Below are 14090 nucleotides of genomic sequence, written 5' to 3'. Positions count from 1 at the left end.
GGGCAGTTTGAACTCAGTTCCTAATTGGCATTGATCTATAACAGAAAACCACTTGAAATCGAACACTAATTAACAATCTCAATCAGACCACCGGGAGGTTTTTGTGAAAATTGGAAACATTCACACCCCTGTACAGGACTTTTTGTAGTTAAAATTGGTTTAAGGTGCATTGAAAGGATAGGGTGGAATGAACTTTCCTTTGCATCTGGTGTGTGTTATACATGAACTAGAAAATGGCTCAGTGGGTGCTAAAAGTGGAAAAAGTTTGTATTTCCCAGCACTGACCTCAGTCACCTTGATCAGCATCAAATTCAACTCAAAATTGAACTGAATTTAAGGCATACCTTAATTATTAGAGACTAATACAAGTTGTTCCAATTTGCATGGTATTTCCACACTTCATGATCTTCCCTCTCTCTAAAGCAGCAATGTGAAGTTTGCTAAATGTGTTGGTTACACACAAGATAGAAACTCATGTCAAACACAGCTTAAATGTTTGGTGCAGTAATTGCTTGGCAGTACTACTTCTGAGGTTGTATGTGGTTGAATACCACATTGAATTGGAGGTAGCTAATTTAGGCCACGTGTAAAAAAATCTTAATGAGAAAAGTCCGGAATTAAAAGCATTTTGCTCCGAATGTTGGAAGTTGTTGAAGGGAAAGTCTGCCTTGCGACACTGGGAATAGGTGGGTGATGCATTGGCAATAGACTGGGAAAACTAAAGTGAGGGAGCAAAATGAAATTAACAAGCTGCTGAAAGCTCCTTTGTCTTGTGTGAGTTTCACTGATCTTTTTGAACTTTTCCTCAACCCTGAAAATGCCTTTCTGCTATACTCTAGGTAACAATTAAAAGCAGTTTCCTGCAAAATGTCGATTGTGCTGAGACAGATGTACCAACTAGGACCTTCATTGTACAAATTCCGGCCGCTCGTCATGCGAGCAGCAGTGGAGAACCGGGTAGGGCCAGCAGCTGTGTTCCTGAACAACTGCAAGCAGTGTGGTGCCCTGCTTGTATCCCTGAGCAGACCACTTGCTACCAAGAAAGCCAAAGGTAATATCTTGCCTTTCTTACTTCTCCCTTTTTTATAAGACATATTGAAATGGAAAAGGTTTGAATTTTACTGTTGATGACATATCTCTATGTAATTATAATTGTGTGAGACTTAGAAAGTCATCTAGTTCATTTTAGTTTTTAGTTTGAACTGGTATTGTTGAAGTATTGGTTCAAATTTTAAATTTATTTTGGGTTCAAAATCCTTTCATCTGGGAATCTATTTTGTGGGATGCAAGTGAGTAGAGTAAATATATAACTTTTGCACCCATCTCTGAATTCAGTGTACTTGTTTGTTCATGGGTTGCAAGGATTTACAAGAACTTTCCAAGTAATTGCTAAAAATATCTGTTGGTTATACTGCCTGCAAGATGCAAATACCACCATGTGTATATAATTGTAAGGAGGTTATCAAATGTGAATATGTGCTCAGATGAGTTCATTGAAAATTTTCATAGTATTCTTGAACATAAGCAGCATTGTAGAACCGTGTGCAAAGAGCAGTCAGTGATCAAAATAACCCTGCTTAATTTGGTATACAGAATATAGGAGTTAAAAGAAGTGATCTAATTACCCAAGTGCCTTTCATACACAAACATAAAATGACCTCATCTCAATATTACAACTGTGGCACGTAAACCAATGCAAATTTCGGTGATTTCAGCTGTTTACAGATCAACCCCCTATAACAGGTTGTGGTGAACTTACATTTGCCTATAGTTTATTTATATTTGTCGTCTGATGTATCTGATCTGTTACTGCTTGTAACATATAGTGAAAGCTAAAGGATACCAAGGCACTCGAGTGAACATCAATGCTGCTTTGGTCGAAAACATTATTGATCTCAACAAATTAAAACAAGATATGCTGGAAATCATAGAGAATCTCAAAGATTATTATGGGAAGAACCTAAATGTAAGAACTTCACCAGGTAAGCTTTACGGATGTACAATGTTTCTTCATAAACTTAAAAATTAATCATTAATCCAACTCCAAGCATAGAAAATTTTAAGAACTTTGGGGTTTAGAAATTATGAACATTTAACTTTAATTATACTGTGTGAGTGGCTTATGCTGTCTTATTAGTTGGCTGGAACTGGTTTTTTTTTCATAGTGATCCTTCTATTGTCATTCTACAGGTACTGCCACATGTCATTCAGAGTTTTTTAATTGCAACTCACCACTTCCTGCGAGGATTAACCAGCACATGCCACATACGTCCATCAATTGTCCACACAGCAGTATTAAGGAGGAATTTTAAGCTGCTGTTGGCTGATGTGGTCAAAGTGGCTACCAGCTCACTACAGGCAAAATGCCTTTTTTTTAAAATCAAAATTGCACAGGCATAACATGCAAGAGTAAATTGGCCTCCATTTTACATAGCTTTGTTCATTATGCAACAAGCTGATTTGATTCCCCACAATGTATCAAATACCTAAATTGCTGCCCAAGTAATCACATTTTGTTTGGTAATAATTGACATTCATTTTCACTACTGTGCATTTCAGAGATTGTTCTTTGCTGGTGGGACATTATTTGTATGTTCAAATGTTTGAATTAAGTGTTCCTGGATTCGCTGAAATCTGTCTCAGGCTAAACTTCACTCTGCTGTTTGAGTTCTTGAAGCTGAAAAGTCAAGATGGATGATTGGCCAGACTTTCTATTTAAAAGTTGTGTGGTGTGAAACTCTAATATCTTCCCAGAAATTATTAACTGAAGACTGTTTATAGAGCGAAAATGCGCAGGTTTTCACTTTCATTTTTGAACAATATGCCAGCTAAGCTGAAAGCCATTCACAATTAGTATCTTTTCGCAGTACCATAAGGAACACAATTTTACTTTTTTTCCAAAAGAGTGTTGTTAAATCAAATGGAACATACCTTTCTTCCTGGTAATAGCATTCTGAAAATATCACTTATTATTTCCTAATTCCTTATTTCAATGATCTAAATTTAAAATTTTGCAGAAAGGGGCTGTGATTTTTTTTTAAATTCTTGAAGTAATTTAAACTTACATTTTAAAAAATCATATCAATGTTGAGAAGCAATCCAAAGATCAGGTTAAGAAAGCAAATGGTGTCAGCTATCTCATGTTCATGCTTCCAAATTTTTTATCTATGTTATCTTTATTGTATAAAATTCAAATACTTGGAGTGCTACCATGCTTTGGACGTGTTGCATTATAATTTGGTCACTTTCTATGAGCCTCCTGAGCTCTTCCTATTCGTGGTCTTGACCAGGAAGAATCCATTATTTACTAATAGCTTCCTGAAAATGGTTTTTGTAGGAGCCATATGTCAAAACCATCTAGCAGAACTGCTTGCAGATGGTCTTCTATGTAAGCTGACAGGTAACAGCATCTCAAAACAGGAAAAAAAAAATTCTAATTATCTAGCACCTTATCAATTCTATTATTTAAAGAGTTCTTTTTTTCCCCGCCTTGGCTGATTGAATGTTGACATGAAACCTCCAAATAAAAATATCTCATTGGACTGCAGAATTGGTGAGAATGAGCTGCTGATGGAAAAGTCAAGTGTTAAATGTTTCTGTCAGCAAGTTAAATGCATCAGAATTCATGGCATATGGAATAGTAGGAGTAAAATATTACTTATCAATTTGTGTGCTGAGCACTATTCCATACTCCCTTATTTATAACAGTCAATGGAAATTTTCTTGCCTGAAACTTTAATTGCCACGCAGTATGGTAGGTAATAAACTATTCCATATCTATTTCCTCTTCTCTCCAGTAATACAGTTTTATAAGCTGCAAGTGAGTGGATTAAAATAGGAGAACAAATGACAGGCAGAATGTGAATGGTTGATCGCTGAAATGGACTGCTGAATCTCTTAATTTATTCATGGTAGAACAGTCTTTAGGTTTCAAGGTTCTTTTAGGATGAAATGTGAGGTTCTACACCTGAAGCCATATTTCATCAATATTTCTGTCCATGTTTACTATAAATAAAAAGTACAAAATCTATTGTTACAACAACTGAACAAGTATCAGAGTTCAATTTTTAAAACTCCTATTGATTCCTACTATTCAACCAAAATTTGTTTTAGTCATGTATAGGGAACTGTTAATGCAAGTAGATTTACGGAACATCTTTAGTCCCTGTTGTCTCCTCAAAGATAATACTAAAATCAAGGAAGACTTCCTGGAAATTAAGACCGTAAATATTTCATTTTACAGATAAATATTTGCAAGAAATTATACCTTGCTTGTTTTTGTGGTATGATGACATATTATCAATAGGATTCTTGAAAATATTTACTTGAAGAAAATTAATTTATCGTGATTATTTTATGACTTGTTCATTTTTACAAGAACAGCAGTAGCCAGAAATAGCACCATTAATATCCCTTGCTGCATGGATGTTTTGGTGAGATGTCTTGGGACTTACAGGGTTATGTCTGGGTTATGTCATTGATTTGTGTTGACAGCAGCCCACCAGTCACGATTATCCAGCAGCTTGGAACTTTCTTGTATTTTAGAAGAAACTTATTTCTGATCACAAGAAAGAAAATGGCAAAAATGTAGAATCAGCAGCTTTGGAGTTCCATTGTTTTCTGCTTATTCCCAAATTGGCTGCTTTGTACTTTCAGAACGTAGCAGTCAGTGAGTTGTTGCATGTCATTTGTCATCAATTGGATTTGATTTTTTTCTTAACTGTGTATTGATACTAGGCAACTTAATAAGAGGAAAAAATGGGAAGAATTTTATTATTTTTAGGAGATTGGTCCAGAGTCACAAAGTTCGTTCTATGGGTAGGATTAAGGCATGTGAATTTTGAAGTAGATTTATGGGATCAGTTCTAAATTGACCACAAGGAAGACTGCTTTGTAATTCATGAATATGCTAGTATAGGAAATCTGGTCAGCATGGACAAATTGGATCAAAGGGGCTGTTTCCATGCTTGAATGACTCTGATTCTAATTTAAACATGTACATCTATTACAATAGAAATATTATCTAAAATATTTTACATTTACTTGATCTTGTTTGTTCAATATAGTCACCTTTTGCTGAAAGTATGCTATTTTCTTTAGGTGCTTTGGATCATATAACAGTTACTACTAATGATGGAAAATTTCCATTAAACCACCTGGGACAGATCTCCCTGAAGTCACCTCAACTCATCCTAGTAGATATGATGAGTTTCCCTGAGGTGAGTTAATGTGTAGAATATATGCAATAGTTTGTGATGTTTGAGGTCATAATCAGTAAAAGGTGCCTATTTAAACTTTATTTCCTATGTAGTTAAATTTTGGTCAAGGCAGAACAATATAATTTTGTATAGATTATTGAGTAAAGAACCTGCATTTCAGTGATAAAATGTAATAGTCCTTTTATTATAGACCATGTAAGCTAGAAGAATGGAACATACATTTAAAAAAAACAATGAACTGATGATCGTAGTCCTAAATCTTAACAGCCCAAGGCAATAGAGCTTGCAGAAGCTCGATTTTTTTTTTAGTAGTCCACTGAACTGATATTCAGATTCAGGCTACCATCTTTAAATGTATCCCAATTGAAATGAGTACACAATGGTTTTAAAACTCAACAGATTTTAAGCACATTCCTCAATTTTTCCCTCTCTACATTGCATGCTACTCTAAAAAGTGGTCTGGAAAGAAATACTGCTGCAGGCCCCTGTCAGTACTGGTATCTAACAGCCATAAAGAGTTGTGCCGTTCCTTATTCTTGATGGGAAGTGACTTATCCTTCATAGCATCCTAAAAATTGGGAATTTGCTGTGTGGAGAATCATGGACTTTACGTTGCAGTAGTTTAGCAGACTAGTGCATTCTGGAACCTTTTCATTGCTCAGTGAAGTGAGATGTAATATTTTCCAATCAGTAAAAGTGCTGTGAGCCTTTTACTACATTTTTAACTTGTCCAAAACTAGGAAAGATTTGGAGAGGGCAGTGTAAAATTGTGTCACCTGATTTCCAAATCATAAACAAGTGAACTCAAAATAACAATGAGAAGAATAATCGATAATTTATTTTATGTATAAAGGATTATTAAACTGTAGAATGCTTTATTACATTAGCTATTGGGATAGAAATTATATAATTTAAGAAATAGAATAAGCACTAAAAGAATATATAAGGATAATGGGAAAAAGCTGAAATAAAATGACGTTGTGGCTAGTTGAGTAGCTACCATCAGCCTGTGAGTTAGGCTGCATAGCTTATGCTATAACTTGCATGATTCTGACCAATTCTAAATAACATATTCTATCAGATATTATAACTGTTCCTTATTTCCTGACTACTAACCAGAAAAAAGTGGGATATTTATTTAAAATTCATGTCCTATTACAATAAAACGTTTTTGTTTATTGTATGACTTGTTTTAACTTTTAAGAACTCGATTTCAAAGCATCCTTCATGAGAAGGAAATGAGCCACACTTCCAGCTTAGATTGTCTTATTCAGAAATATGTTTGTTTGGTAAACAGCGGTCGTGCAAAAGTGCCCGGCCTAGCCTGATAGCATCTTTTACTGTTATGAATGTGGTTAGAAAGGCACAAATGTTCTTAGTAGAACTGTCGTAACAATTAGGGCTCTGCTTTTTTTTTCTATCTTTTTGAACTACTATTTGTTCCAACACCATGGCACAGTGCAGTTCGGTGACACTAACTTTATTTCATCCCGAAACGTGCTGCCTCATATGGGTACAGTCTTTATCATTAGCACCCCTGCAATAGCTTGAATAAAAAAATGGTGAATCTAAAACAAGAGTTCATGACCAAAAATTAGGGTCTGATCATCCAAGAGTGAAGTTAAGAACCCTTATACATGTGGATTGTAGCAGAAGTTTGGAACTCTGTTCAACTGGAGTAACATGACGTGAAATCAGTTGTTAATTTTTAAACTGTGGGGCTAAATAGCACTCCTCTTCCTATGTCTCTAAATTATTTTTAACGTATGATTCTAAATGAGTATTAAGAGGCTATTTATTATTGAAGACATTGCACCCTTGCCTAATTCTGTCTTCTGATGCAAGTTGACATATTTCACACCAGGGCTTCCAAAATAATTGGGGCAGATAACTGATTTTGTTCATTTTCTTGCAATTCCCATAGGCCTTTGTACTACTGTGTCATCATTGGCTGAATAGGAACACAAACTTACTGCTAAATAATGGCATTATGGCAAAACTTACAGCACCTTGATTTTTCTAAATACTGTTTTTACATGTAGATGTAACTACATAAGATTTCAATTACACAATTTTACAAAATGTTGCTGTTATATATTTAATGTCATGCCTGAAGGTAAGCATAAAGTAGTTTATCTTTGTTTCATCACCACTTTCCTGTTGCTTGTGACTTTTTGTCATATCAAGACTTTGGTGTTTCTGCTTTCATCACTAGAAATTCAAGCTGAGCTTAGTATTACATTCTGATTTGCCTTTGTCTTTGAATAAAAGGGAGCTGGTCTGTCAAAATGATCCTGATCTGTATCCACAGTACAGACATTTATGTAAGGATGACATAATACTGAATTATTTTGTCTTTGATCATTTTGGGTGTTCTATTGAATGTTAAATACATTTAGTGACTAATTGTGTCAGGTTGCTTGTAGTCATTGCCACATTCAGAAGGCAGTTAACACTACTTCCCCTCATTTAATTTTGCTGGACTTAGAAAAAAAGTTTGTGTGCAAATAGTGAAAATTTAATTTTTTTAAAAAATGTAGTCAAAACTCTACTCTTCCTAACTGTATCTAATGTAATTGAATACTTCAGGTGGTAGATTGGGATCTCAGTTGGTTTGTTTTTAACCTTCTTTCTGACTTGATAGCACTGAATAGGTCAGTTGAACAACACAACAACTTTGATTGGTGAAAGCCTCTTCTGTAACTTGCAACAGTAACTGATCTAGTAATTGAGAATATTGTAAGGATACTTGAGGCATTCCCAAAAGCATCAACTAACAAAATGATTACAACATGCATTGCAACTTCATTTGTTGTTTTGGACATCTTTGTGAATAAACCATTTAATCCCACTTGTTTTCAGTTAAAAATAAACAGATACAGAAATATCCTGTAAGTAGCTTAGTTAATTAGTTTCAGTAAATATGATAATTTACAGTATATGGCTGTAGAATGCACAAGCAGCAATGGTGAAGTTATCAATTTCCTTTACCCATGATCAGTAGCACTGCCATCACTCAGCTGCGCCCTATGTTCTAGAGTTCTCTCCAGCTAATCTACTTCTCCACGTGTATTTCTTCATACAACCCACTCTGTCTACATTCTTTCACTATCTGTCCATTTTCTTTTTGATTACACATCTAAAGGAGATTTTATGGTTTCTTTGAAGTTAGAAACAAAATATAAACTAGCTACTTGGTTAATAAAATGTGAGGCTGGATGAACACAGCAGGCCAAGCAGCATCTCAGGAGCACAAAAGCTGACGTTTCGGGCCTAGACCCTTCATCAGAGAGGGGGATGGGGGGAGGGAACTGGAATAAATAGGGAGAGAGGGGGAGGCGGACCGAAGATGGAGAGTAAAGAAGATAGGTGGAGAGGGTGTAGGTGGGGAGGTAGGGAGGGGATAGGTCAGTCCAGGGAAGACGGACAGGTCAAGGAGGTGGGATGAGGTTAGTAGGTAGCTGGGGGTGCGGCTTGGGGTGGGAGGAAGGGATGGGTGAGAGGAAGAACCGGTTAGGGAGGCAGAGACAGGTTGGACTGGTTTTGGGATGCAGTGGGTGGGGGGGAAGAGCTGGGCTGGTTGTGTGGTGCAGTGGGGGGAGGGGATGAACTGGGCTGGTTTAGGGATGCAGTGGGGGAAGGGGAGATTTTGAAACTGGTGAAGTCCACATTGATACCATATGGCTGCAGGGTTCCCAGGCGGAATATGAGTTGCTGTTCCTGCAACCTTCGGGTGGCATCATTGTGGCAGTGCAGGAGGCCCATGATGGACATGTCATCAAGAGAATGGGAGGGGGAGTGGAAATGGTTCGCGACTGGGAGGTGCAGTTGTTTGTGGCGAACTGAGCGGAGGTGTTCTGCAAAGCGGTCCCCAAGCCTCCGCTTGGTTTCCCCAATGTAGAGAAAGCCGCACCGGGTACAGTGGATGCAGTATACCACATTGGCAGATGTGCAGGTGAACCTCTGCTTAATGTGGAATGTCATCTTGGGGCCTGGGATGGGGGTGAGGGAGGAGGTGTGGGGACAAGTGTAGCATTTCCTGCGGTTGCAGGGGAAGGTGCCGGGTGTGGTGGGGTTGGAGGGCAGTGTGGAGCGAACAAGGGAGTCACGGAGAGAGTGGTCTCTCCGGAAAGCAGACAGGGGTGGGGATGGAAAAATGTCTTGGGTGGTGGGGTCGGATTGTAAATGGCGGAAGTGTCGGAGGATAATGCGTTGTATCCGGAGGTTGGTAGGGTGGTGTGTGAGAACGAGGGGGATCCTCTTGGGGCGGTTGTGGCGGGGGCGGGGTGTGAGGGATGTGAGGGAGTCTCTGCCTCCCTAACCGGTTCTTCCTCTCACCCATCCCTTCCTCCCACCCCAAGCCGCACCCCCAGCTACCTACTACCCTCATCCCACCTCCTTGACCTGTCCGTCTTCCCTGGACTGACCTATCCCCTCCCTACCTCCCCACCTACACCCTCTCCACCTATCTTCTTTACTCTCCATCTTCGGTCCGCCTCCCCCTCTCTCCCTATTTATTCCAGTTCCCTCCCCCCATCCCCCTCTCTGATGAAGGGTCTAGGCCCGAAACGTCAGCTTTTGTGCTCCTGAGATGCTGCTTGGCCTGCTGTGTTCATCCAGCCTCACATTTTATTATCTTGGAATCTCCAGCATCTGCAGTTCCCATTATCTCTCATAAACTAGCTACTTGTTCACTTAAAAGGTCATTTCTGCAATGTTACAATTGTTTACTATTTGGTGGTTAACACCGGCTTTCACAAGAAAATCATCACTTCAAAAAAGGTTGCTGTTAAAGCATGATGTACATGTCCTGCTCATTCATTTACCATGGGAACCATTAGCGCAGTACAAGCAAAGTGCGAGATCTTTCCTGAGATTTACAAGTAGCTTTAGCTTGGTTTTTGACATCTGGCTTAGAAACCACCTCTGTAGGAATGTTAAAAACATCCCTCAGAGGATATCAGATGTTTTTATTTGTACTCAGTGCCAGCATAATTAACTTTCTTAGTTTCTCCCCAATTTTCTTTCCTATTTCCCTGCTTTTCTCTTCAAGATTGTCTTTTGCTTGAATATTGTTTTACAGGCATAGCAACTTTTTCAGAGCCAACCTACCATTTTTCCAAATGAGTAAGCTTAGACAAACAGTTTGACTATGTAAAGCTTCAGAATCCACTCTGAACTCATTGATACAAGGTGTTTACATTTTGCAATAAGAGTCACAGCACAATGATCAGAAGTGAGAAACTTGGCTAACATTTTTGCTTCCTTACTCAGGGAGACCCAGGTGAATTGTTGTTCCTCAGCTGCTTTCATGACTGATTTTACCCATACTGGGGATTTTTGGTTTTTGTATTTCATTTGATACCCTTGTTCGATTTTTTTTAAAGCAAGTCTATTGACTTCAATCTTGAGAATTTAAGCTGACTGACCATCCACAAAATCTTGTGTAGTCAGCTCCAAATTGCGACAACATGTGTAGAAAAAGAACTTCCCAATTTTACTGTCAAACCCTCCCTCTTTTTAACATTATGTTCTCTCATCTTTGATTTTTTTCCCATTAGACAGAATAGCTTCTTTATATCAATGTTTCTGAATTGAAACACCTGAATTAAATCACTGCTGAGCTATCTCTGATCAACAGAATGCAGGGCATATTAATGCAACCTGTTCTTGTAATTTAACCCTTTCAATTCTAGTATAATGCTGTTGAATCTGCATTGTATTTTTACCAAGGCCATGATGTGCTCTCCTGAGGCTCAGTGCCAAAAACCAAATGTGGTTCTCCAGTTGTGGGTTGACCAATTTCCTGCACAAATAAAACATTGCCTCCTCATTTTTGAGTTTTAGTCACCTTGAGATAAATGCTAAGGGCCATTAGTCTTTTGGATTATATTTTGCTCTTATGGAGATCAATAAAGTAAAACTTACAAAAGATGGCAACTTTTGCATTTCTCTCAGCATATGGATTTGCTAAAGTATTAGTGGAGACTTTAAAGCAGACCAACTTTTAAGCCATTTTGCAGGGGCACTCATTGCCAGGTAGAAGGAACAATGAGACCAAATCAGAATGCAAGGTTAGTTTATTAGCTGAAATCAATCTCACTTATTGCAATATGCTTACATTTAGGGGTATTTCTGATGAAGGTTTGAGTTCATATTTTCATTGGCAAAGAGTACCACTGTGGACACTGAGTTTCACTATTTGATGCTGATGCGTATCGTTATTGCTACTTTGTCAAGAAATAATTTGTAGTTGATTAATGCACAGTTCTGTGTCCAGTACATAATAAAATAAATGTTTAGCACAATTAGGAGGAAATCTGGTTTTGATTATGAAGTTCTTTCTGTTCATTGCCTTCCGATCAGCCCAAAAATTACTCCTGCTAACTACCTACCTGAATTTTTATTGATATCAGATCAGTATCTTTAAACAATTATGCAAGTTGCACTTTTATAGGTATTTAGACTTACTAAATCTGTCTGATATTTTAGGAAGTACATTTATTTCACTTAGAACAAAAACTGTGTAAAACATTATGTATCTAATTTAAATTTTAGAAAAAACTTATTTTAAAAAAATCTTGGTTTTGTAACTATTCCCAAGAGAATTAATTTGTGGTTTCTAAAATAGATGGCCTCAAACCATTGAAAATACGTTCAAAGGGGCAGAACTTTTTTCTTTCCATTTTTTTCCCCCTTCCTTTCTCCTCCTCTGCAATACCACAATTTTATCCCTGTGTGTGCAAGGGGACTTAGCTTGCAATTCACAGTGGGATCAAAGCTTCTTGGACTGAATTTAACTTCCTGATATTCTTGGTGAAAGAGGTAAACGTTTCCATGTTCTGGGCAAATAGATTAGCCGGACGGAGACGGAACAGTCATCTGTAAGTAATTATTCTGCTAATGCCCTTTACCTTTTGATCTGGTTCACAGGCAACGATGGCTGCCACCAAGGCCATAAGAGAAAGTGGAATGAACCTGAACCCAGAAGTGGATGGGACTCTGATCAGGGTGCCAATTCCTAAGTAAGTAATTTGAAGGTTATGCTGAAGGTTTCCGTCTTTTTCTGCTGACTGTCATTACAGGGCAGTTGCTGGCAAAAATACTTAAGGCTGATAATCAAGTTTTTGAATTATAATGCAAATTTTCTCGAAGATTATTTCTACATAAAAGACAATGTTTTGTTTTCTCTATTCAGGAAACAAATGCAAATTAATTTTTTTAACTGCTATTTCTTACAATTTAGAATACTGTATAAAATGCAAAATAATAATTGATGATGCGTGGATTTGAAAATTACAAAGCCGTTTCAAGAACTTGAAAGTAAACTTGGTGATTCAAAAGCTCACCAAGAAACTCCAGTTTAAATGCTGCCAGGATGGGATAATTATTTGAAAATTCCTGGTTTCTAGTTTGAAGTAATGTAGTCGTTTTGTCAAGTTTACTGATCTCTTCTAAATCTGTCTCAAGTTCAGGACAAGTGGAATATTCAAAAGCCACGCTGTAATCACTGGCTTAATCAAGTTATTAAAACACTACTTGGTTTGTGTTCATTTAGATTACCAATGTCTTCTTTTAATCATGAACTCTCACACAATTTGAGTTAAGCTGTGCGATCCGTTTCATTAATAGTATTGTATAATTGAGTGTTAACATGGGCCAAAATCATCCCTTTGTTATTCAACATGGACAAAAAATCTGCTGGTTCTTTTCATTTAGGTAGATTTTCAGACCAAAAGTTTTGAGTGTCTGTAATTGGCTCTTTAGTCACTGTTGAAGCATCTCCATGTAATAGGTAACAGCAACAAGAAATGTTGATTTAATCTTTCGGATACACGTTTTTGTTGCTGTACCTTGAATATACAAACTGCCTGCTTCACAGCCATACACTCAGACCACAGACAATGCCATAGACTAGGGATGGAACAGTAGCAAAGGAACATTAAGATGGCTTTGGTCTTCCCACTATTGAGCTGGAGAACGTTCTGACATAAAGTAGACATCAAATAATCAGACTGACAGCACAGACACAATCACCCAGTATGGTGGGGTGTTAGATCCAGGTGTCATTGCAAAGTATAGGATGACCCTGTTGCCCGGTGTCAGTGGTCTAATGTTAATGAAAAGGAGGAAGGTGAAAATAGCTTCTTGGGAGCTCCAGTGTATGTGATGTGGGGGAAGGAAGAAATACCATTGCTAAAGTTTCCCAGGTCACATTCTGTTAGATAGTAATTGAACCATTAACTGGATTCTGGTGGAGCTGGATGATAGAGAAATATTGTTACTCGTTGTGTTGAATACTGGTGAAGAGGTTTATGAGGAACATGAGGGCTAGAACTCCCCACTCAGAGCATGCCATTCTTCACTTCGGTTAGGGTGGTTGTTGGTGTGAAACCAGAACCTGGACTACAGGAATTCAAACAGCCGTTATAGAAAATTGCAAGAATATGCCATGTTTGAGGACCTTTGAGAGGAAAGGGAATTTGGAGATGGAATGATACTTAACAAGGATAGCAAGGTAGGTAGGTAGATAGTCTGGTTGTAATTTTCCAGGAGTTGGTGATACTACCAGTCTTGAAAGAGTATTACAGTACTAGATAATGCAGAAGAGCACAGGGTTCCATTGGCTCCCAGAACAAGATCAAATTTTTACTGTAAAATTATTCAATTGAGCTTTTTTTGTACAAGAAGCTGTGCATGTAATTTCTCTGACTCGAGTAATTGCAATGAAAGTTAGATGAAGGAGAGACTTGGGGAATAAACTTGCACATATCAAACACTGGTTGTAAATCTCTTTAGTATTTGGAAAGATCCCTGTAAAGTTTCTGGTAGATACAGATCTACTGCACAAAGCAACCGAGTCACTAACTG

At 37.7% G+C, this 14090-nt stretch overlaps 1 protein-coding gene across 1 annotated transcript in view; it reads left to right on the top strand.

Annotated features, from left to right (window-relative positions):
- mrrf (mitochondrial ribosome recycling factor) overlaps positions 1-14090 on the top strand; it is a 45414-nt gene that overhangs the window by 12207 nt on the left and 19117 nt on the right. Inside the window, exons 2-5 of the mRNA XM_048558964.1 lie at positions 840-1051; positions 1827-1982; positions 5101-5219; positions 12153-12244. Of these exons, the coding sequence (XP_048414921.1) occupies positions 868-1051; positions 1827-1982; positions 5101-5219; positions 12153-12244 (551 nt within the window). The 5' untranslated portion in view covers positions 840-867. The remainder of the gene's footprint in view (positions 1-839; positions 1052-1826; positions 1983-5100; positions 5220-12152; positions 12245-14090) is intronic.

Source organism: Stegostoma tigrinum, chromosome 29 (assembly GCF_030684315.1).
Source record: "Stegostoma tigrinum isolate sSteTig4 chromosome 29, sSteTig4.hap1, whole genome shotgun sequence".
Taxonomy (NCBI): domain Eukaryota; kingdom Metazoa; phylum Chordata; class Chondrichthyes; order Orectolobiformes; family Stegostomatidae; genus Stegostoma; species Stegostoma tigrinum.
Note: the sequence above shows the minus strand (reverse complement) of the source record. Positions and strands in the feature narration are given on the sequence as shown.